The sequence below is a fragment of the Nilaparvata lugens genome, chromosome 10, assembly GCF_014356525.2.
Source record: "Nilaparvata lugens isolate BPH chromosome 10, ASM1435652v1, whole genome shotgun sequence".
Classification (NCBI taxonomy): Eukaryota; Metazoa; Arthropoda; class Insecta; order Hemiptera; family Delphacidae; genus Nilaparvata; species Nilaparvata lugens.
This window is the reverse complement of record NC_052513.1, coordinates 14,680,938-14,708,157: the sequence shown is the minus strand read 5'-3', so window position 1 is coordinate 14,708,157 and position 27,220 is coordinate 14,680,938. Positions and strand designations below refer to the sequence as shown.

General features: G+C 31.8%; 1 protein-coding gene across 1 annotated transcript in view; it reads left to right on the top strand.

Annotated features, from left to right (window-relative positions):
- The window catches only part of LOC111046824 (calcium-transporting ATPase sarcoplasmic/endoplasmic reticulum type), a 104,089-nt gene extending 81,996 nt beyond the window's left edge, over positions 1-22,093 (top strand). Inside the window, 3 exon segments of the mRNA XM_039436398.1 lie at positions 327-444; positions 4,999-5,116; positions 21,107-22,093. Coding sequence (XP_039292332.1) covers positions 327-444; positions 4,999-5,116; positions 21,107-21,138 — 268 coding nt within the window. The 3' untranslated portion in view covers positions 21,139-22,093.
- The last annotated feature ends 5,127 nt before the right edge of the window (positions 22,094-27,220 follow it).

Genomic DNA, 27,220 nt, shown 5'->3' with positions numbered 1-27,220 from the left:
CAAGTTTCTGACGCCAGCTGTTTAAAGTCTAGAGCTTAGCTAAATCCCGAGCTCGGAACCCGGCCCTTAATATGCCAAGTTACAAGAGTTCATTTTACATAAAAATTAAAAATCAAAATTGGCTCACTTATGACTTTTAAATTGGAATATGTTATGAAGCATTAAAATATTTGTTGAAAAGGGTTCTTTGATTTTTAATTTTTATGTCAATATAAGTAACCTTAAACAAGAAAATGAAAATTCTATTTTACTTTAATATGTATTCATTGTTTTATGAGCTATTTGATTGAGTTTTGAAATGTGAATTGTGTGTTGTGGTGTTACAGCTTGTCTGAGAACCAGTCTCTGATCTCAATGCCTCCCTGGAGCAACCTCTGGCTCATCGGTTCCATGGCTCTGTCTTTCACTCTTCACTTCGTCATCCTCCATGTTGAAATTCTTTCCGTAAGTTCATCTCTTATCTCTTTTTTACAATCATCTCCACTCAATTGAGGGCACCACGAACTCAATCTCATTATTGCCCTCATGACGCAAACTGAGCTGTACAATTCAAAAAGCAATACATAAATAAGAAAAAACCTAATACTACTGAGTTTTAAGAAAAAACTGAAAAAATACAGAATAATAAAAAACCTTGTATACATGAAACTTTTAGTATTGGCTGTACAAAATAATAATGATTTTATAATTGAACAAGTCACCAATGCAATCAAGACTAAATTGATCCTTTGATTGATTGGTATCCATTCTAATAATAATTGAATGTTGTAAGCTCGACTCTGGATTCAATTAATACAACTTTTTTACTACAAATTTATCAACCTTATATTACTAGCTTATATTTATCAACTTTATTCAGATAATACAAATTTATCAACCCTATCAAACATTATTCTGTATTATAATATGTATGTACGTAAATTATGTACATGATTATCAACAAACATGTGTAGATCATAATTTTATTATTTTTCATTCTCCTTCAAACCAAACTCTTTTCGTCATCGTTTATTTATTACATAGTAAATATGAAAGCTTAGAATCACTTTAGAAACAGTTGAATTCAAGTCATTCTGATTAATTCAAGTTATTTTGGTTAATTCTAGTCATTGGATTGGCAATAATTGTGAATTACACATTTTACTTTAAGATCCATGAATCCAAAATCAAATAATTGATCATTTTCATGAGTCAATGTTGAGAACAGTGATTATTACAGTTGGCTATCTATTGAGTACTTCTTAGAATAATCTGATTTTGAAATAACACACTAATTATGTTGTCTTCATTCATTCATTTATTTTGTATAGGCCAACTAAGGACCACAATAATTCACCATTAACTATTATTATTATCTACATTGGCCTCCCGCTTTCGCATCCAATACTCTTTCTTCCTCGCACACTGAACGATTCGTCTTTCTAACGACCAAGTTTCAATTCTGGGTTCTTCTGGGAAAGCGTTAACTTTAAGCTGATTCCGTAGCCCTGCTCTGATTAGTAAATCTGTTGTTGTAAATTATGTTGTCTATTCTACTCGATGTTCCTTTTTCACAAATCCCAGGGTGGTATAAATCTACTTGATGTTTTATTTTCACAAAACCCAGGGTATTAAATATATACTTCTTCTTCTTCTTCTTTCTCTCTGCCCCGGTGTGCCTCACAGCGTCGGGGTAGCCTCGGACAACCGCCTCCAGGTGTCGCGATCCGCAGCCAGCCTCCTCATCTGCCCCAAAGTCTTCCCTCTCTCCTCTCCCAATCTTCTAATGTGTTCATCATACGAGTACCGGGGACGTCCTCTCTTCCGTCTGCCTCCTACAACCACATTTGCGTACTGTTTCACTTTCCTCTCATCGTCCATCCTCTGTACGTGACCCCAATATCCTAATTGCTTTCTGTCGATAACTTCTTTTACATCTTTCATTCCAATTTCCTCCCTGATGCGGTCACTCCTTACTCTGTCTCTCAACGTCCTCCCAGCCGTTCTTCTATGGCACTTCATTGCCACTGCCCTTACTCTACTCATATGCTGTGTCTTCATGGGCCAACTTTCCACCGCATACAGAACTATAGGCTCTATTATACTTTTATAGACCCTATTCTTCACCATAGTACCCACTTCTTTTTTCCCGAAAATACAGTCTTTGGTACCATAGTAAGCCCGGCTAGCCTTGTTGATTCTGTTTCTCAGTTCTTCATCCAGTTTTCCATCTTCATTTATAATGGTGCCAAGGTACTCGTATGATTTTACTTGTTCCATCTGCCGCCCCTCCACTTCTATTATCACTCTCTCACCTTCAGTTCCATTCACCACCATCACCTTGCTCTTATTGATATTCAGTTCCATACCTTTTCTCTTGATCTCTTCATTCCATTCGATTACAGCTGCTTTTAGTTTCCTTTCCGAGTCAGCAATCAGAACTATATCGTCCGCGAACAGTAGAGCTTGAGCGAAAATGGGCCTTAAATTCCAGTGTCCGACTGTCATTCTCCCCGTTCTTCGTTTGCAGATTTTATGGATTTCATCCATTACCATGGTGAATAATAGTGGACTCAAGCTGTCCCCCTGTTTTATCCCCCTTCTCATTTGCAGAGGTCCTGATATCTGTCCACACGTTCTAACCACTGCAGTGACATTATTGAAGACACTTTTAATAGCACGCTGTAATTTTTGTGGCACATTCTTAGCAGCCAATGTCTCCCATAAGGCTTCTTTTGATACTGTATCAAATGCGGCTCTCAGGTCCAGGAACGCCAGATATACTTGCTTGCCTTTTTCAATAGATTTTGAGCAGATCGATCTTATTGAGAAGATGTGGTCTTGCGTCTGCCTGCCAGGCCTAAATGCACACTGTTCCTCCTCTAGCTGTTCTTCCACCACACTTCGCAGTCTTTTCTCTAATATTCGAGTGTACACTTTACATACCACTGAAGATAAGCAAACTGCTCGGTAGTTTTCACAATCAGTGGTATTTCCTTTTTTGTGGAGTGGAACTATAATATTTTGTTCCCATTCTTTTGGAATTGTACCTTGTTCCCAAACCTGCTGCAATAACTCAGGAGTCTATCTAAGAGACATTCACCCCCTTTCTTCAAATATTCAGCTTGAATATTATCAATTCCTGCTGCTTTCCCATTCTTTAACCTTTGAACAGCCTCCCTCACCTCATCCTTTGTTATTCCAGCATCCATCTGATGTACTTCATGAGCATTGTCATCCAACTCCAAATTCACTTCTTGCACCACCCTATCTTCATTGAACTTGTCTTCAAAAAATCTTCTCCATGTTTCAAGCACATCTTGAGTGGTTGTCACCAGCTGACCTTCCTTATTCTTAATAGACCTTGCCTGCTTTCCAAACTTTCCTCGCAGACTTTTGCAAACTGTCCAAAAATTTTTCACATTATTTCTATAGTTTTCATCTATTTCTTTCCCAAACTCCTCCCATGCCTTCTTCTTTGAATCTTTGACAGCCCTCTTTGCTTGATTCCTGCACTCTATGTATTTCAGCCAATCTTCATTTCTTCCAGACCCAGTGTATCTTCGGAAAGCCTTCTTTTTGTCCTTGACCTTCTGTTTAACTTCCTCTGACCACCATTTCGTCCTTCTTTTGAATTGCCCCACTTTTCTTTGGCCACAAACTTTATTTGCTGCTTTCAATAATGTTTCTTTGATACTTTTCCATTGAAACTCAATATTATTTATTCTGTTCTCTTCTTCTACTTGAGTTTCAATTTCAGCTAATTCCTTCTCTACTTCAGTTTGAAATTCATTCTGTTTGTCCCTATTTTGCAATTCCTCACTCTTGATCCTCTCATATTTCCTTTGTCTGATCGTGGCTATTCTTTGGAATCTAGTGTCAGCAACAAGAAGTTTATGGTCTGAGTCAATCTCTGCACCCCTTATGACTTTCACATCTTTGACCGCATATCTCAAGGTAGAAGGGTATAGAAAGTAGTCAATGATACTTTGGGTGTCTCTTCCTTCAGCGACAAAAGTTATTTTATGGATGGTCTTGTGAATGAACCATGTATTCCGATCAACAACTGGTTATCTATACAGAATTCCAATAGCCGCCTACCATTATCATTCAGCACTGATTCACCTGCATGTTTTCCCATACACCCATGCCACTGTTCATCCTCATTCCCAATCCTTCCATTGAAATCACCCATTAGAAAAACTTTTCTACCTGTCTCCACTTCTGATACAGCTCTTTGTAGATCTTCCCAGAATTCATCCTTTCCAATAACATCTGTATCTTCGGTTGGCCCATACACCTGTATAATAGAAATTTTTATTGAAAGTTCAAGGTCTAGTGGATGGAATGCCAAAAGTCCCAGGATTATGCGAATAGAAAAAGTGGATTAAATATATACTTCATGTTATATTTTCATAAAACCCAGGGTAGTAAAGACAACATAATTAATGTGTTCTTATATCTTCATGAAAAATTCTAGAACATCTCTGAAAACAGTGTTCAATCAATATGATTTCCTTAATTGAGACTAATTCACTAAGGCTGGGCACCAGTTAGTCAAGACAAGACAAGATCAGACACAATACTTCACATTGTTGCTTATGATGCAACACACACTGTTTAGTCATTGCAATTAGACATGTCTTCATAAGCAACTAGGTGTGTGCCTAGCCTTAGGCTGGGCAAGACTAGTCACGTTAGTCACGTTCAGTCACAATACTTCACATAGTTGCTTATGACGCAACACACGCTGATTAGTCATTGCAATTAGACATGTCTTCATAAGCAACTATGTGAAGTATTGTGTCTGATCATGTCTTGTCTTGTCTTGACTAACTGATGTGTGCCTAGCCTTTCATTTCAACCCATTCTACTCTCCAATATTTCCACCCACCTTCTTAATTATTCAACACATTTTTCCTGCTCCATATCACTTGCCAATTCTGCAATCAAATGTAATTATCTGTGATTTTTGCATCACTTCCCAATCTAATTAGTGATTTTTGGTTGTGTTTGCAGACTGTATTCCAAGTGACACCTCTGTCGGCCGACGAATGGATCACCGTGATGAAATTCTCGATCCCAGTTGTGCTGCTCGACGAAACACTCAAGTTCATCGCTAGAAAGTTCGCTGACGGTAAGAACTGGCTGCTAACCGTGCACGGCATTGTCATTATGTGGGCCACCTTTTTCCTTATCATCATTTACGGCCCACTCTAATGATGTACATGATAAATAGCTGTAAAACTAATGAGGTGATCCCGAATTCTGGTTCCAAGATTTAGGTCAAGGTCTGATTCCAGTTGATTCTAATGATGTACATGATGAATAGCTGTAAAATTAATGAGGTGATCCCGAATTTTGATTCCAAGATTTAGGTCAAGGTCAGATTCTAGTTGTTATAATAATCACCATGATAAATAGTAGTAAAATTATTGAGATATTCCCAAATTTTTTCTTCCCCATTACTGGTTAGTTTGATATTAGATATTGATCAGATTCTAAATTTTGATTCAAAGATTCAAGTCAAGACCAGATTCTAGTTGGTTATACTGAACAACATGATAAATAGTAGTAAAATTATTGAGATATTCCCAATTTTTTTCTTCCCCATTACTTGTTAGTTTGATATTAGATCTTGATCAGATTCCAAATTTTGAATCAAAGATTCCATCAAGGTCAGATTCTAGTTGGTTATAATAAACAACATGATGAATAGTTGTAAAATGATTGAGATATTCCCAAATTTTCTTCCCCATTAGTGATATGTTAAATATTGGATGATGATCCGATTCAAATGGAGGAGATAATTCTAAATAGTTATAAAATGAATGAGATAGTACCAAATTTCGTTCCTCATGGACGGTTTGAGATTAGATATTGATCTAATTCAAATAAAGGTGATAGTTTAAATTTTTTGTTACAAATAGTTATAAAATGATGAGATAGTTCCAAATTCCCTTCTCCATCATTAGTATCTCCATGGGTTTGTTTGATATTAGATAAACGATTCAAATGAAGGAGAATATTCCAATATTCTGTGAAAAAAATAAAATGAATGAGATGATTCCAATTTTCCATCCCCAACCCCCAAACCCCATTGGTTTGTTTGAAATTAGATGAACGATTTAAATGAAGGAGAAAATCCTAATTTTCTATAAAAATTATTATTTAATGAATGATGGCTTCTAGACTGAATTTAATGTTTCGATGTCGGAGTATGAGGATTAGAAACTGAAGTGAATATTAATTTTGTGGTTTTTGTAATGTTGGACCAAATTTTTCGTTGACGAATAAAATGAGATCCATCAAAATTTTGAAAATCACAAGTTAATTTTGATTTCATAATCTACCGTAAAACAAATAGATCTAAGAAGTTTTTTCAAAACCAAGCTTGAAGATGAACCTCAGAAATGTTATGATATTCTGGCTTTTCAGGATATATATCCAGGATTTATTGATCTATGATCCCTAATTTTTTTGATTTGTTTTAAAACAATGGATCAAGAAATAAGGAAGTATCATTTTTCAGTAATACTCAAATAAAACCTCGTGATATTCTTGTTGAATAAGAGGGGTTTGTTTGCACTAATCATGATATTATTAGTAGAGATTATATGTAGCAATAAAGCTGCTAATTTCAAAAGTTGGTAGTTGGAGATAGCTTAAGTTCTGTAGTGCTTCCATTAATTGTTGAAAATTTATCTTCCATTTTTTAAAAATGAGATCTTCCATAGCCCCACAGTATTTTCAGAAGGTTTCCTATTTTAGAGATCTTCCATTCCTCTCTGTTAAGAATAGTTGAGAAGTTGAAAGTTGTTGAAAATTATAGATTAAGTGAAAGTCCGGCCTCTCTATTTGTAATGTTGACAATACAAAGACTGGTTACAGGCTCCAATACTTCCCATGTAAGATTATCTTGTATTATTCCCATAAAAATGACACTAAACATTGACAATAAATATTATTCAACCTACAGGGATGAGATAATAAATTTAAATTTAACTTAGGGACATGTATTAATTTGATAGGGAACTTCGTGATGACATAATCGTGCAAGCTGGAGAAGATAAATTATATTTTGATAACAATTATATGTCACAAATATTCTAAAACCGTTCAAATTATGACTAGTTGTTATTTGATGTTTCATTAGTTGTGAGAAATAATCATTTTGAATAAATTCATGGTGTCGATCACCATTCTCCTTAAAATACGAAATTAAATTTGTTGATTTTCTATACTTGTTGTAAATTTTCTCTCAATCTTCCTCCCAAATAAAGTAATCCTTGAATACCGTAGATTATACACTGTTGTCCTGAAAAAATCCTTAAAATACGAAGTTTAAACATTGTTCACAGAAAGATGTTTGTTGGTTTTCTACAGTTGTTGTAAATTTTCTCGCAATCTTCCTCCCAAATAAAGTAATCCTTGACTAGCGTAGACTATACACTGTTGTCCTCATGAAAAAAAACTAATAAGAGATTTAATGATTTTATAATGGTGTATATTGTAAACTTCCATAATGTAAATGTGTTGGCTACCTTTTGATGTATAAATATAAACTATTATGTATAACCACTCCACTTATTTAGGCTACTTTATTCAAATTAATAATAACAATATAAAACTTGTAGTACCCTTTGTATTAAAAACATTTTAAAGCATTTTGATATGTTTTAAATGAAAAGGGTACAAGTTTTTATTGTAAAGTATTTTTAAAATGTACACTGCACTATCTTCGATAGCTAAGAAATTGTGAAATCATATTATCTGGAAATGTGTTTGAAATTGTAATAGTAGGCCTAATAAACCCCATACTACTCGACTTATATGCTAGTTGTTAGTTTGTGATGAACATAGCTATCAATCTGCATTGAGAGTAGAAAATTCCAGCAGAGTTCGAGCAGAAAATCAATGCAACCGTTTCATTTTACTTAGAACTGTTGAAAACTATACGAAATGAAAGCGTTATTGTGATGGTGTTTGTTTTGTTCTGTGTGTGTGTGACAATATTGTTAAGAGGCAGTGTTCAGCTAATTAGTGAGCGCTAGTTTAGAAAGTTATTTCTAGCTTTCCGAAAGGGAAACGGAATCAGGAGATGAAGAAGAAAATCAATCTTGGATTGGTTCCGGTGAGAAAAACTATGTTATGGAGTTGTTTGCGTTATGTATGCCTGCGATTGAGATAAATTAATAATTTTAATAAAACTACAAAAATAGAATATATTGAAGAACAGACCGGGTTTCACCAGACTGTGTGATCTTGGTTTAAGCTTTGTGTATAGTTGAAAACGTATATCCATTACAACAATAATAACTATAGAACTGCAAGTAATTTCACTGAATCCAGTTTGAAACTGTGTGGATATTAATGAGTTTGATTGAAACTGGGTGACATAACTAAATATAATGTTGAAAGTGTTGTTACATTGTTACAAACAGGACTAAAGGACAAGAGCCTTTGTTTGTAGGAACTTTTTTTATTTATTACTATGTTTTTCTCTGTAACTTGCAATAACATAATATCGAAACGGCTTTGTGAGTGTGTTAGTGTTTCTCGATTGTAACAGACTTACAAAGTAACTGAGAAATTATTATTAGTTTAGTTGAGTTATTTATATGTAGTAGCTATGGTCATTGGGAGAGCGGTGTGAGTGTGTGAAAATATATTTATTTCAATTATTTAATACAACGACAAAAAAGTTTATAGATTATTGAACAACAAAATAGAGTACAAATGTTACGACAACACAATAACATTTTTAAAATTCATTCTTGATAGAAATTGTGATTTTTATTTTCGGTTAGGTTATAGTATTGCGGTTTAGCTTTGCTATCCTAGAGGTTTTTTGTCGTTACTTTGACGTTTATATAACACCAAATTGAATTTACATTTTCCCCTATTGTCAGGTTGCATAATTCTGATACAACATATTCTGTCCTTTATCAATTCTTTCACTCTTTTTATGTCTCACTCTTGTTCGTTGTCAATCAGTCATCAATCATCTTTCATTTTTCTTCATCAAAGTGTCATCTCTGTCATTCCAGCTAGATTTTGAGGATGTTGATAATCTGTAGGAAATACCAGATATTTGTTCTCGAATAGGTGTTCGAAATAGTTTCAGGCAAATAATTTGAACCTCATTGGTGGTACCCCTTTGAAATTAAATGTATTTGTTTTCAGCTTTCAAAAAATATGATTCCAAACAAATGATAATAAACATATTTATCATATTTATGGTAGATATTTAAATTTGAATCGTGTACTATTTTTTAGTAGTAATACTGGAGTAATATTAATTGTAGGAGTAGTCAATAATCAAAGGGACCTAAATAGAGATTTGTAAGACGTTGAAAATATCAGACTGTTGATTAATTGAAGGGACCTTATAAGAATAGAATCGTTTGCTCAATTACAGGTAGATTGAAGCCCAGGGTTGTTGAAAATTTGGAATAGAGTATAGATTGAGGTCGGTTTATTCTTCCTAAAATAATCTCTCCAATAAAAATTCATATTTCTTAGGCCCCGGTTGTACAAAAGCCGGTTAAATTTTAACCGTGATCGTGGAATTAATCACGATTAAAATGTAACCGGCTTTTGAGCAACGGGTACATAGACGTATAGAATGTAGACTCACATAGTAACTTAACAAGGGACGTACCTAGTTTCTACAGCCAGCCTTATAGAGATAGTTGAAAATAATTCTCAGTCGTAGTTTCAGTTGGTGAAAGTAATTTCTGACATTTATTGGAATGCTTCAAATATTTCTTTAGAAGTTATAGTTGACATTTGAAAAATAATGAAGCTCTCTGTCATATACTTTTAAACATTAATCTTCCCAAAACAGATTTAAAATTCGGTTGATATAAGACAATTTGAATGTATTTGTACTGCAATTTATTCTAGAGACTTGTTGAATAAATGAACAAGGATTGACAAGAAAACTGGATAAGAGAATGTAGACTTTATGAACCTTGAAAAATCAACATCCTGAAAATCAGCTGATCATCTCTTCAGTTCGCACCTCACACACTCAATAGAAAATTTAGTAATTCTTGTTTCTTGAGTAAATTCATTCAAAAATTTTGGGAATGCCCAAATACGACAAAGTGAGACTATAGGAGTTAGCAGTAGCGAAATATGAAATGAATATAATATATTTTGTTAACATATATTTATAGTTAGATATGTGTATGATTGTACACGTTATTGATAAACTAACATTAAGATGTATGTCGAAAGAGTAATTAAAACAATATCGGCTTCCACATTCGTGATACCCAGAGTATTTCAAATTCGAGAAGGTTTCTGTATGTTTTAGTGTATTTTTTTGTAACTATTGTTACTTTTAATGGTATTTCTAGCCAGTTGTTTATGTCTCTTCCGGATGTTTTTGTTTAATAAACGAGCATCTTTCCATGTTATTGTTAAGACTGTTGTTGACATCTCCTCATCGATTTACTTAACTATTTTATCGATACTCAGTATCTTTTTATAATGAAATTGATGAATAAAACCTGTATAAATATTTATTTGCGTGGTGTAGTACTGTTCAACCCTTTCTCCGTTCTTTATTATTTCCAATTATAGCAGTATTTTCTAAGGAATGCAAATTTTATAAAGGAATTCTATTCATATACAGAGCAGTAGGCTCTAAATTTCTTGTTATTTTCCCCCTTGAAGGAAACAGCTTTTTTGATATTTCTATTCATATACAGAGCAGTAGGCTCTAAATTTCTAAAGGAAACAGCTTTTTTGATAACAAACAATTGTCATCAATTTAAAATTGTTCATAAATCCAGAGTTGTTGTAAATATGGTAAAAATATCAAAAAGTCATACAGATTTGCTTTACCTTGATTAGAAAGTTATCGATATTTCTATTGAAATACAAAAAACTGCATCCACTTTCAATTGATAATGGAAAGATAAGTTATGTCCATCTTCAAAACTCATTGGGTATTTTGTAATTGAATGAGTTGTATTTCAAGGAAGCTTTCCGTTAAATCGTCATGATTGGTAATCTTTATTTAGTTTCAAGTTGATAGTGATTAACTACGAAATTTGAACGAGATCTAACTAACTTCATAGATTTGAGTGTCATACAAGATACATTTACAGAGACAAAATATTCTAAAAACAAATTTGTGAATATTTTAATGCAACTAGTGCTAATATTTCTTGATATAATCATACATTTGATTATGTATTTCTGTAAATAATTTAATAAATAGAAAAAATAATATTGTGAAGGAATGAAAGAGGTTATGCAGGACATAGTCTTCAAAATACAATACAAATACAAATTTCTGACCAGCCTCAAAACCCATTCATCAACAAATATACTACGAGGTATCTAGTGAATACATTTGTATCTAATTCGGTAAAAAATCAGTATTCATTATTATTTTAGGTACAGATAAATTTCCTTCCAATTCTATAAGTTGAAAATCTTCACAAGTCCTGTAGCTTCTATTGAAATAGGTCTCTTGTAATCATTCTTCATGTAAATATAATTCTCTTATCATTCTCATACCTCTCTCTCTCGCTCTGTCATCTCTGTGGTTTCATTCTTTTTGGTGTTTCTTCTTCTTTCTCACTTCATTCTACTTTTGCACGCTGTTTCTCTTCTTGTATTCTCTTCTCGTTGGTATTCTTAAAACATGACTTGGGCTAAACAAATAACATTTATATTCGGTTTCCTCAGTATAGAATACTTGAAAAAATAGTAAAATCTAAGATAAAAAATGTTGATCTAAATAATTCAGTTAGGGTACGTACCGGTACCACAAATTTCAAAATTTGTTCATATTTCAAAATAATTATAATTCGACTAAAATATATAAAATTAATATTTTATTCCAACTTGATATGATTCCTTCAAATAGGATTAACTTGAAGTTTAAGCTGCGTTTACACCAAAGTTATTAACAAAATGTTTATTTTTCTGTTCTTATAGATTGTATTAGATTGAACATAACTTATCATATACATGATGTGCATATGTGTTTGTCAAGTTCCGTTTAATCTAATAGAATCTATAAGGACGGAAAAAAATTTAGTTGATAACTTTGGTGTAAACAAAGCTTAAGAATCCTATTTCAGTATTGTGATTAAAATAGATCATTACAATTAATAAATTCATTCCTCAGAAAAAAATATTTTTTCATAAGTTATCTAGTGTCTAGCAGACGACTACATTATCCATCATGATATATTAAACATGAAACACTCGTGACATATTAAACACTATTACTCTTTTCATCTTAATTATCTGTTCCAATTCAAACAAAAATATGGTTTAGAACCAAATCTCTTCAACATTCTTGAAATAATCTCATTGTAGATTGTCTAAACAACAATTATAACTGAGTAATTTAATTTGGATAGTGGTATTAAATATTGGAGAATGCAAATAAAAAATGGGATGTATCAGCTTTTAAATAATAAAGGGAAAATGTGGCATGAATGAAAATAAGTATGATCTGGGATTGATATGGTGTTGGGTAAATTTGTAGTTATTTCAATTACTACAGTATTAACTTGGTTACCATTTTTATAAATTATTATACTAACTTGAGATTAGAGAAGCAGAAGGCTCATAAATTCAAAGAATTCATTAATTGCAATCTTGAATATTTGAAAGCGAAGGAGATTTATCCTCATTGATCTTTCAACTTTAAGAATATAAAACTTTGATATTCCTGTAATTAGCTTTTTTCTTGAGGTTTGATCTTGAGCTTAATTCAAAGCTGAAGCTTAAGCTTTGTTGCTGCCCTTAATGTAAAAATGCAACACTGCAGTTTCAAACTTGAACCCATCACAAATTCTAAAATTATTTATTTTTCTGAAATATCATTCTGCTCACCTTTTATTCTTATTTTTCAGTATCTTTGTCTAATTTTGGTTCGATATTATTTTATTGTTTGCATGTCTGATTAATTTATCTAATTCTGGGTTTTATTATTTGCCAAGTCACAGTATTCTTGAGTCACTTTTTCAGAATTATAGCCTACTATCAGTACTTGTCAGTATTTATCAGTTGAAAAATTAACTTTTTATTTATAAGAAGCTAATTTAACTTCTTCTACTTATTTGTTACTCATTCCTCTCTCACAAAATACATTTTTCTCAGTCTTGTAAAAATTGTATAGATATTTTATTTTCAAATGAAGTTTAGATACTTTGAAATCACCAATATTCAAATCGAGTCCAGCATGCTTTGACTTGGCTAAATTGAATGCATTATAACAATTTTCAATTTTGGTTTTCAGATTTCTGTGTAATCATCAAGAAATTTGTAACGGTCTCAAATATCATTTTTGAAACAATTTTTAAATAATAATCTAATAATTTAAGTAGCAAAAGAAAAGTAAGTCAGTAAACTGATATTTATAATAATTGTTTGTAAGTGATACTAAGATGAGAATTCTTATTTCAACCACAACTTGTAATGAAAACAAATTGAGATTTCCAACCACTTTTATTCGCTTTAAATGAAAAGTGGTTGACAATTTAAATTTGTGTTTTCATTATGGAAAAGTACCACACCATCACACAAGACAACTAATAGTTTCTTATGAAAACTGTCAGAAAAAACTCCTTCAATTCGAAACTTTTCCTATTCTTTAGCCGCTGTAATATTATACCCGAACTCTCAATATTATACAGCCCCATGGATTAGTAAAACTAATGAAAAATTGAGAGTAGAATGAATATAATTAAATCTTGAATAAATATTTTCCCTATTTTTGTGTAAATTCAACTATGTCATCAACTATCAAGCGATAAACTGAAAAACTTTGATAAATAATAACATAGATAAACAATAGTGTAAGTAGATATCCTATGGTATAGGGCGTTTATGTCGCAACTTTTACTGTTATCTCAAGCCGATAGTCCACGTAGTTCTTTCCCGTGAAACTGTGTGATACTGGTAGTCTCTCATATTGTGCTGTTCATACACTCTCACCCCGTCAAAACATTAACAATCGACAATAATCGGCTTTAGTTAACAGTAAAAGTTGCGACATAAACGCCCTATACCATGGGATATCTACTTACGCTATTGTTTCTCTATGATACTATACAGCCCCATGGATTAGTAAAATTAGTACACAATTAAGAGTAGAATGAATATTGAAAATTAATAAATCTTGAATAGATATTTCCCTTATTTTTTTGTGTCAATTCATTGTTGTGTCGGGTCTCACAAGATGTCATCAACTATCATGCGATAAACTGAAAAACTTTGATAGACTAATCCGGAACTGAAATAACTTTTTTAATATTGTAGCTTAACTATGAATAGATCACGAACCACTCTAAATTTAACTACAAATTTCTTGATGATTACCTGTGTATCTACTTATTTCTTCTAATTTGTATTAATTTTGACGCTTCTCCCAAGCTTTGTATGATTTTTGTTAATTTTGTTTAACATTTTCATTTGGTTGCATTACCTTGGCCCTCATACATACACACACACAGGCGACCCGGCCGACAAGTATCGAACCAGTATCGTGGATGAAGTACCACTAAGAAGAGAGAGACAGGGCGAGGGAGAGGGGGAAGTGACCATCCTACCCGAATCGAAGAAATGAGTGTGAAAGCCCCGCTTCATTTGCATGATGATGATTTGAGCCGGCAAACGCGCGTGCGTTCTCTGTGAAAACAAGCAGATGAGGTCAATCTCTCATCAATCAGTCCGAACAATAAAAAAAAGATTGAACATCTATCCTTGTTCATACTATGATACGGAGATGGATTGGCCATCAATCCTTGTGCATAATCTTCTACGGACAATATTGCAATACTATAAACGTAGCTGTGAACTTCTGTATTCCACACTGAAGACTGAATTTAAATTCCCGTTTTGTGTTGATCACTAACCTAAGGAATCGATAGTTGTGGAATGTGTAATTTAATTATTAGGTTTACATAAAGACTTGTTTTTGTTATTAGTGGATGTTAATTTTTGAAATTTGGTTATGGTAAAGTATTATTGATGGTGTGGATTGGTTCCAAATTCATTGTTCAGTTGCTTTGTTTCTTACCCGGATTAGTTTTAAATTGGAATGAAGTAGGAAAATATTCTATTTTTAAGTTGTAGAATGTAAATCTAATAATAGCTCGGTTTAAGTCCCTGTTTCAATATTTGCCGTTTTCAGGGAATAGAAACGTATTGAATCAATACATTTATAGGGAAATATTGAAGGTACTTACTACAATATAAATATGTAGAATTCGTTTGAAAGAAATAAAATTCAGTTTCTGTCACATCTTTATCTACTTGGAATAAATAAAAATATTATTAGAATAAGTTTCAAATTCAGTATCGTAATTTTAGAAGAATACGATTATTAACTGATAATTCGTTCACAATAAACCTGTGTTCTGTACATTCAAATCAGGACCGTTTTCTTATGATTGGTGTTATTTTCAAGACTGAATATGAATTTGATATAGATCCCCCAAAACTAAATAATACTAAATAGTTTTGTCATAGAAATAAATTACGTTACAGATATCAAAATTTGATTAGTTGAATTGAGCAGAATAATAAGATTGATTTATGCAAAGGATTTCTTGAAAATGCTGTTCTAAAAAAATTGCTATTTCTGAATCGATAAAACATGAACTACCAAAAAGCGTTCACATGAAAATCGATTCAATTTTAAAATTCTATAGTGGGTGCTCAGGTTTACATGATACCAATTCTTCCAGTATGATTCAAATTATTCTCAGTTTTAATATCAATAAACTATTAATAACTCAAACCTCATTCTTTTTCCAATGAATCTATTGTTTTGGGAACAGTGCTAGATCATTTTTAAACTTTGGTTATATTTCAAGTCAATAACAAAATTGATTCCAGAGAAACATTAATTCAATTCATTAGAAACAAGAATAAATACTTATAGTTAAAATCATTTCTATTATTGAAAGTCATGAAAAATACTTTACAAAATTTAATCATTGTCAAAAGGGTATATACAAAACTTTCTGAAACAGTACTTTCAAATATGTTGGTGTAACATTGAAATTACCAACAAGTTAATAACATACCAGTACGTTCGGTATATTAATAACAAACAGTATGATTTTCTGATTTTTCTTATCTGAGAGTGGAGTTAAGATTTTATGTTCCAGTTACATTCCTGATAAATATTATGATTAAAAATACCCAAGGTTCAACATTAAATACTAGATGTAAAAAATATTGATTATTGAGCTCCTCTGAAACCCCTTTTTCATTCAATGTTTAAACTTTGAAATGGATTACATTTCTCGATAACTAGTAATCATTTCCATGATATCTTCCATTAAACAGTTATGTGAATAAATGTATTTTTATAAAGTGTTGAAATTTGAAATTTTATCTTGTAAATAAATTGTAATTCCACCTAATTCTGCTCTTGAATTATTTTTAAATGTATGGTCGAATATTCATTCAAATTTCTCTATTGAGAGATGATTTTTTTAGTTTAAGCTTAATATTATAATTGGGCTTTGCATTGAGTTCTTTGAAAGGGGTTTAATGTTGGAATTGCATGGCTTCGTTTAGAAGTGGAAAACTGACATTTTGGGGTGCATTAATTATCATATCAGATAACATTATTTAGTGATATTGTTTCATTCTATTATAAAAATTAAATATTCCAATTCATTTAAATTCATCTACTAATATAATATCCAGTTGTAATTAATGACAGATTCATTATGGAATGACAGACAGAAACTCTTGGAAATTCACATGAAATGTTTAACTAATTTTCAAAGTATAGAGAAAATGGAGAGATCAGTTCATTTATATTTACTCCTAATTCGAGAACATTATGGAAACAATTTTTTGAATAAATTACCGTAATGGAAGTGATAAAGTATTTGCAATTATTGGGTTTTCCTTTGGCGTTTATGGATCTTCAAATATATTATCGTTTTCACATTAATCAAATACGTTTTCTGAAGTTCTATAAACGTTAGAGCTGTGAAAAGTCATTGATTGCAAAATCGACAAAATATCTTGTTGAATTTTGAACGAGATAATTATATGGAAATTCAGGTATATTCGACTCAGCAGCTATCATAAGATATTTTGATAAATGTTGAAGATTGCAAAACTAACAAAGCAGATAAGTAAAGATTCTATAGAAAAAACTCTATACAGGAAGTGTAAGTCAAACGTAGAAGTTTAAGGCCTGGTTGCACAAAAGCCGGTTAAATGTTAATCTTGTGGTTAATTTCACGAGAACCAATCAGAGAAGGCTTTTTTTAAAGACGGCTTCTCTGATTGGTTCTTGTGGAATTAACCATGATTAAAACTTAACCGGCTTTTGTGCAACTGGACTCTAGAATATCAATCAAGCTTTGTTGTGAGGAAAATGAATATATCCTTGACGATAACAGGCTACTTTAGTTATTTATCGTAATATGTACTTTCCACTCATGCATACAGTTTTATAACCAGAGATACCTATTCTAGCACAGAACGCTATTGAAATATGTATCATATTAACCTGATTACATAACGAATATTTGCATAAACTTGCCATTGCATCAATTTGTTGAGTTTTACAGTGCAGTGACAGACTTTGGTTACAATTTATTAACAATATTTTGCTGTGCAAGAATCTGTTTGGCATGAATTTAGCTTCCAACTAGTGAGTCGTGTGAACTAAGAGAGTGAAATAAGACAGAGACAAAAGTCAAACGAGGGAGCTAAGAACCACAAACAACAGATTTTCAAGTAAGTATCGCTTTCAACAATATTTCTAAGCTGCTTATTTTGAAAATAATATCTACCTTCCAATTCAACAATTTTTTTTCGAAATACCGTAGTATTTTTTCCGTGAAATTTAATTTTTTGTAGTATATTATTTTGGTTTTTATAAGTATTTTGTAATTTATTGTTAGTCTTATTTTTGAATTGATTTCTTCTCTTATAAATAATTTTGTATATTCGTTGTTTTATAACTTACTTTATAAACGAATTGCTAATGTGGAGAACTTGAATTGACTTTTATGATGAAATGAAAGATCATTAGGCTTCTTCTATTCAAAATAATCAATTTCTATAAAATTTATGTTTTCATCATAATTTGAGTTCATAATTTAGCTATTTATCAGTTCTATGGTAGTTGAAGTAATTGTGCTATTTGTCAAGATAGTGTCTTATTTATCGTACTTCAAGAAGATTTTCTTATCACTATTGAAAACTCACCTCTTCCATAACTAGCGCTAATACACAGTTTTTTCAAGATGTCAACTGGACATCTTTTCAAGATGTCAACTACAGTTCTACAGTAGTTGAAAGAATGTAGTTTTGCTATCTTTCAAGATAGCATCTTATTTATTGCATTTCATGAAGATTTTCTGATTACTATTAAAAACTTATCAAACTTACCACTTTCATAACTAGCGCTAATACACATTTTTTCAAGATGTCAACTGGATTGACTTAGATTGCAATTTTGAATCAATTTAATGTAAATATTGTATTTCATGTTGTCATTTTCCATCTCAATAATCATAAATAATGTTTTAGCGCTGGTAAAATTTTTTATGGAAGATGGAATAAAATTTATGAATTATAACTTTGATAATTCAAATGCATATTATAATAATTGGTCTCTATTCTGTTTATGTACATCTTCATTTTCCATTTAATGATAATTATATATTACCATTATTGTTTCCATCACTATCAAATACCAGATTATTTTTACAATTTCATGCATTCATCATGAATTTCAGTAACATCAATGTTGCTGATACATTCCATTCATTACAAGTCACTTATAAATCCACATTCCACATTTTAATTACATAAATTTTACTGTCAATAAAATTTCTGAAGCAATTTTTTGTTATATTTGATATTTTTGTTCACTTTAATTACTCACGGTATTGTTGAAATGAAACATCAATATATTACAATACATTATAGAGTTGTTACTCATCACCTATTTATGTCGTGGTTTAATTTCTTTATATTGTTATATTTATTATTATTCTTGGATCTTTCCATCTCTCTTATAAATTTATTATCTATTTAAATAAAGTTTTCCAATTTCGTTTCCGTTTATACAGCTCTATCGTATACATTTAAAAGAAAACAACCTTCATTTCAATTTTTCAACCCTATAAATTTTGTTAAATATTCTCTTTGCTAATTTTTGAATTTTCAAACTTGCATTTCGGATGCATACAATCTCCCTAACTAACATTCGCATTGATCAGTACACTTCTTTCAAAAATGTAATACCACCTTATTCATATCTACATAAGACTAGATATGAAAAATTTCGCATGTTTTTTAATTTCTCGATTGCAAATTCCTCCAACACAAACCAAACATTCCACTAATTCACTCAATTTTTTTCAACTATTTTCATCAACCTGTGTGGTGAACCCCAAGAGTGTCCCCTTCATTTCTTAACCATTTTTTCTCCAATTTTCAGGAAACCCATTTTTTGAAAATATTTTTGCTCACCTCAGTTTTGCGACATGAGGTGTTATTTTGTGAACCACATTTTTTGAAAGCCAATTTGTTTTTTCTTCTCCAGTTATTCCTTCATAGAGTGTTGGAGAATGTACCCCTACTCCTTTTCCTTTAGCAGTTTTGAAGGAGTAATTTGTGTGAGTATTGACCCAACCTGTATTAATCAATGTCTCTTCTAACACTGTTGAATTTTTTTTAACAAGGGAAACTTTTCCAAACATTCTAAAAAAGTCATTCTACAAAAGTGTTACAGTACTTCTTACCTTTATACCTTGAAACTTATAAGACCCGCCGCAAAGTAGTAGACCCACGCTAATCCACGAAAAGCAACCCACTCCGTGGGATGTTTTGTAAACCATTGTTATAGAATTATCCATAATCAATCAGCTGACAAGTGGATTATTCATTGCATGTATTACACAGATGTCTGGAAAAGCCTAGCAATGGTTTACAAAACATCCCACGGCGTGGGTTGCTTTTCGTGGATTAGCGTGGGTCTACTTTGCGGCGGGCCTTAATGTTTAGAAATAATTTTCAACTATAAAGCCCTTGATTTCCTAAGCTATTTTTTTATTTATCTCTGAAAAATCTTGTGCATTTGTTTTACATCTGCACAATTAGATCCTTCACCATTAAGATGTCGTTTATGTAGCGAAATATTCTGTCTATCCATTAAATTCAGCCAGACCGTTTACTGATAATATTACCTAGAAATACTTAATTTTTGAATGATGTAAAATTTTTAAATTTCATGAATGATAATTTTTGACGCATGGTTGGAAAGATTTCTCTTGATCATGATAATATTATATTCATTTATTATCATAATAAAATATTATTTTTATTTGCCCCTTCTCACTTCTATTTTTTACAACTAGGTAAACTTGTAAACTTTTTATTTCCATCCCACTTCTCATAGCATAAATGCTTGTTTCTTATTAGGGGAGATTACTGCACAATATCTATGTTTATTTTTCACAAGCTATTGTTAACTTAATATTTTTTACGAAAGAAGTACTATAGAACTCTTTTATTGTTCACTGTACATTTCTACTAAATACTGGTCTATTCCTTGTTTCTAGATTATCATTAGTCATATATCTTGTTTTTTGAACTTGAATTGTTTTTAAATTTATTCAATCTGTTTTTTTAAACTTGGAAACTTGCCTAGTAGTATTATTGGTAATTTTTAAAGTGCCTTGATTTTCACTAATAAGTACTGTTTTCACGAAAAAAGCTTATCTTACTCTTGAATGATTAACTTAAGCAGACTCAATGATACTCATGCGAGCAACAAACGTTGTAATTGAAGATATTTTTCTAAACATCAGTTTAAAAATCAATACTTGTTCCATATACTTGTTACAAACTAGAAAAATAGAAACCAGCAAAATAAACGACATAGTTAAATATCAGTTACGCCACTAAATTTAATAATTGAGGTTAAATACTTTTATATTTCCTATCATTTATTGTATGTATATTACTTTCCATGCACTTCTATTATTGTAATATTTTCCTTTGTATTGTATGTAGTAGATTTTGTGTATTAGTGTTTGTATTTATTAGTTGCATTTGTGTCTTGCTGCATTCACTAATAGATTTCCTTATTCTTTTCCAGTCACGCCGGAGGTTGTTAAAGACAAATGGTGAAAAGCTTCAATTTTGTTTTATTTTGTAAAAAAATCAATAATTCTCATCACAACGGACAATAATTTATGCTTTGAGTAGTTTTAATCTGAAACAAATTCTGGATATCTTTTGTTATTTAAGATGGTAACTGTTAACGAAAAAAATTGAAAATAAATTCAAGTAAAAAATCAAAACTCGTGCTGCGGCTATTCATTTCAAAATGTTTTTAGTGATTTTTGGTTTTTGCTGTTTGATTGTTTGAAAAAGTAGGAGTTATTGTGATTAAAATCAGATTGAACTGATTTGTTGAGTGTACAAACGCTGTTATATTTCTTATTGCTCTATTCACTTGGCTTCTTTCTCATTTTTCCAGTTGGAGATGTTGCTAAAAGCAGTTGGTAATTTGTCAACTGCCTTCCACTTTCTGTCTCTCTTCCATGCTTCAGATTTCTGCTTCTTCATCTTCATTCATCGTTCATTTCTTCTTATCTTTCTTCTCACTTTCACCGAAATTTCTTCAATCTTAATCACACATACTTTCGCAATAACAAACCTTCCCTTCCTCACATTAATAACCATTCATTAATTTTCTCTTATAATTTAATTCTCAGTTAACTCAGCATCACCTCATTCTATAGCACTAATCATTCACCCTCTAACTGACATTTTCCATTAATGTCTTCCCTAACATTCTTAGCTTCTAGGCATTTCTTATTAATTTAAAGTTATAACTTCTCTAGCTAATTTCAGAGTTGCCTAACTGTGGTTTTTCTAGATAGACTGTTATGCCCAGTAGTGTTCCAGTTTTTCATTAATAAATCACCATATGCCATTCGAGGTACGACTCGAAGTTAGTTACCTGGTGTAATTGAAAATCAATAATACTTCAGACTCATCGAGAACTCTTCAATTGTTTTGTTTTTTATGTTATTGTATTTTGTTATATACATTATCTAGATTATAAATATTGAAAGTTTGTTGTTGAGTATATTTTGTAATAAAATTTGAAAGTATAAGTAGCCTACATTGTATAAATACCTATGATACAAATAAAGAGTAGTCGTCTACGTTATATGAATGCACATACAAGACAGAAGGTTGTTATATAAATTATGATCTGAGATTGAATAAAGAAGTGGATTACTTTTAAATTTAGGGCATTCAATTCATTTTAAATGAATATCCCATCAATCATTATTGGTGCCTTCTCTTTAACTGGAAATCACTTTTTTCTTGTATCATTATCTCTATATTTATTATCTTTATTCTATCTTTATTACACTCATTACCATTTTTACTATCATCGTCACCAGCATTTTTCATTTGTTTTGAATCATCTTTCTCACTTCAATATTACTATAGCCTGGTTTTCATTAGTAGAGTTAGTGGTGGAGTTCCCTGGGCAAGTGCTAACTAGTAGTTCTGTGAACAGTAGACCTCACGCAGTATTCTCATCCACAAGTACCTGATTGAAACTATAGACCTTATGGAAATACAGCAATAGGCTTCTCCACACATCTGTGTAATCACTTGTCAGCTGATTTATGATGAATAATATTCTATAGTCTGATTTTTACTCTTATATTAGCGTATGAAGGAGGCTCCTTTTTCCTTTTATATTATCCTTGAAATGCAAAATTTGCAAAAACCTTGTATATACGTCGACGCGCAATTAAAAAAGGAACATACCTGTAAAATTTAATGAAAATCTATTACCGCGTTTCGCCGTAAATGCGCAACATTTAAACATTGAGAGAAATGCCAAACCGTCGACTTGAAAACGTTGTTCGTAGAGTACTAGTTTTTAGTAGAGTAGTATAGCACCGGGGATAGTACTCTACCACTTGCCTTGCCCCACCACCGCTTCTCACTCTACTCTACCACTACTATGCCAATGAAAACAGTCTCGAGCTAGTAGAGTAGAGTCGTGCCGTAGGCTATCAAGTTTAAGAAGTATTGTTATTTATTAAAAATTATTAATTTATTGAAACTTATTAGATAATAAGGGATTGATTTATTTAATTTCCTTTGCCAGGTCTGAAGAGACAGACCTATGGCAAACATCAAGTTACAGAAATACATTGCAAACTCAAATCACAGAGATAAAGAAGAAATAAAAATATACAGGGTGATTCATAATTATGGTAAAATAGTTTAATACGTGATAGTAGAGGTAAAAATAAGAAAAAAAGTTCATATAAACATATATCCAGGACTAATAGCTCATAGGTTGTAGCTGATTGCAAATAAAATATTCGGTTTTTTATGAAAAGTTTGATTCCTATATGAAAGTAAAATATTATTTAAATGACATTAAACTTATACCAAAAGACTAAAGATGATGATGAAAGTGACCTCCGTTGTTCTTAATGCATATTATGTTCAGACGTCTTCTCATCGATTGTCGGACCCGTTCAAATATTCCAGGAGTCTGCTTTAATTATCATTCCTATTCCGTTCAAAATTCTTAATCGGAGTTCTTCAATTGTATCAATCGGAGTATTGTATACTAAGGTTTTCAAGTGTCCCCAAAGATAAAAATCCAAAGGATTCAAGTGTGGGACCTAGCTGACCATGGTACTGGCCCACCTCGGCCTATCCATTGATTTGGAAACCGGTGATTCAGGTGTTCGTGTTTACGAACAGCAACACTGAAGTGTGCTGGAGCTCAATCATGCATAAACCAAATGTATTGGCGCAACTGAAGAGGTACATCTTCAAGTAAGGTAAATAGCTCCTTTCTCAAAAAGTTTAAGTAGATTATGCCATTAAGCCTGGGAGAAAGCTCGAACAGAAGTAGATGATCTCCTATGATTCCTGCCCAAATGTTTACTGAAAAATGATGTTGTGGATGATTAGGATTGATGGCATGAGGATTGTCAGCTACCCAAATATGTTGGTTGTGGACTTTAACGATAGCAGTTCTTGCAAAGTGTGCCTTGTCGGTAAATGAAACGGTTGTTTAAAAGTTTGGGTTAACAAGTTTTTCTAAAAACCATCGGCAAATACCAGCACGGGGAATACAGTCTCGTTGCAATAGAGTATGAACTTTCTGGAGGTGGTATGGATGTAATTGTTGCTCTTTTAGGATCCTCAAACTAATAGATTAATTGACATTAAACTGCACTGATTATTCTCTCGTGCTCTTCTCTGGATCTTCATAAATTTCATTAAGAACTTGTTCCTTTAACTCAACAGTCCAAGTGGATCGGGGTCTGCCTGCATAAATGTGCTCTTTGGACATCAAAGAACCTGTTTCAGACAGACGTTGATGAATAGTGGCAAAAAACCTCGAACTTGGACATACTCGGTTAGGAAAGTTTTCTTGATACAAACGTCTTGATTCAGTTCTATTACTGTCTCCCATCCCATACATTAAATGCACGTCAGCTAATTCGGAGTATGAATAATGTCTAAAGTTACCTGCCGTTTTTTAAAAAGTTAACACTCAACACAAAAAAGCAAAGTGAAATGGTTACAAATAACTGGTTAATAGATTAAACAAAAAACACAGCGCGGTTACAGTAGGCCTAACTTACAGTTTGTTGTTTTTTTCAACAGTGAGCTAAAATATTTCTGAAAATAATTTTCAGCTGAATTTCTTTTGAATATTTTCTTATTTAAAACAAAATAGATCAGCTGTTTTGGAACAGCTGTTATTTAAATCCATGTTTTATTTGCAATCAGCTACAACCTATAAGTTATTAGTTCTCTCCTCATAAAACAGCAAATTTTTGTGGTGTAATGTACTACATTAGAATACATCTTATTCAACTTTTATTTGAATTTAGTTTACACAGATTACATAATTCTTTTCAGAGTTAAATTCTCTACAATTTTTATTTCAAAATAATTTTTGTTTACTGGTCATTAAAGAAAGTTATTGGGCATCAAACGTAGAAGTCTGTGTTTTTCTACGTAGATTTCTTGCATATTTTAACTTTTTTCTCAAAAACTTCTCATACTACAGCTTCCAGACTAGTTTTATTCAATTTCTCAGATATTTTTCCATATGAATCCACCATACGTTTTTTAAGAACTAGTCCCCAAACAATTCAGCATCGGTGTATTTCACCAGAGGAAATGAATTCCGGGCGAAATCTTTCACCCTGTATAGCTCGCTAATGAAGCGTTTATGGATATATGTTTATAAGAACATTTTTTTCTTATTTTCACCTCTACTATCACGTATTAAATTATTTTGCCATAATTATGAATCAACCTGTATATAAATAAATTTAGAGTGTTAATTTATTAAAAATTTTGACAATTTAAGGTTAGTCTGTTCACTAGACAACGCACTTTACCTACTATTCTCAATTGTAGTAAAAACAGTTACTCGACCAAGTAAGTAGAGTAGATTTAGCTCAGTAGAGTTACTATGCCAGTTACTCGACCACTAACTCTACTGGTGAAAACCAGGCTTATTTTTGGATCTGAAGTGTATCATTCTTCTCCAACGCATTTATTTCTTCTATGTAGAAAATTGAATTATATATCTTCATAACACTATTAAAACCTATCAAAACCAATGTCAAAAAGAATTTGATAGTCATATTGAGTATCTCACACACTATTCTATGCATCACATTTTCTGATAACTGTTGATATTTAGTCAACTACATGTGTCACTTCTTAAATGCTCAATCCAAATTGGTGCACATTGGGTAACTCTAAATGGACTAGCATATAATGGCGGTCAGACAAACTTATGTTCTCCTGACCAAAAACTACACAACATCTTGAAGAAATTGAAAAAAATATATAGTGTAGGTATATGTAGTCATTTGAGACTCATGAGCTTTATATGTGTTGTGTATCTGCCATACGCTAAATAAGTAATAAATGCTCAATCCATTATTTCTCAATCGTTACAGGAAATGAGATAAAACTAGAATCATATATTGATCAATATTTTTATCAGTCTTATAAAATAATTATCAAGAGTTTTCTGGTGGGAAGTCCTCACTGGTGAAAATTGGAACTCATTGCTGATAGAAGGCTGATCAAGCTTTTCCAACATTTATGAAGAAATACAGCATAAAAATCAACATCAAACAACAATATCCAGATAATTCGGTATGTTCAAAGTTTTATTATTCTCCAGGAAGGTGTGTAACTGGTGGTAGAGTAGAAAATATATTAATCTCATCTATTGAAGTGCATTATGCTTGCTCACTTCGATTCGATATTCATCTAAGTGTACGTTTTTTTTATATAAATTCTATACAAGTATGATGGAGAGTCGAATTTGAAAAAAATGGAAGTGACGTAGAATTTTGATTGTAGATTGAAATTATGTAGGTTGTTGATTTGTTGAAGGTATACATTCAGTTTCTATAGAATACAAGAGGCGTAGATATTTGATTGTAGATTGAAATTTGTAGACTGTGATTTATAGAAGGTATTCTCTATTCTGTATTGAAAGTAGCCTGTGTATTCTTGTAAAACCCGTCACCATCATACGATTGATTAACTTCAATGTTAAATTTTATCCAATTCACAAACTGGAAGCAACAATAATTAGCCTCTATAGTATTCAATCTCTTGAAAATATACATAACAAATGAAGGTAACAGCTTATCTTCTATCTGAACCAGCTTATCTTCTAATAACAATTGAAATATTTAGGAAGTCACATATCGTATGAATCATGTAAATTATTAGTGAAAGAAGTGAGGAGTTGTCGGGAAAAGAAGGCCGAATTACTAAATTTGAGCCTGATTGCTGCCAGCTTATTTGAATCTTACTTGACTGCCTTCCTTATTTTAGAATAGGGGTAGGATTTGTCTAGTATTGAAACTAGAAATTAAACTAGAGGCTGAAGACTAAACTATAGACTTCAACTAAAGAAGCAATTCCTTAGCAATGTCTCTACGATTCTAGCCGCGCGGGTGCTATTATTTGCTATAGATTCTAAATCGATAAATACATAGACTTAACAGTAATATACTATACAGTCATCGAGCGGCTAGAATCGTAGAGTCGTTTCAACACAATAAATTATTCAAGTGATTGAAAACACACTTCGATAAAACAATGCCTTTTCCTGAAACATTATCCATTTGAAATAAATTTGGTGCTGTAGGCTGTAATAAATAAA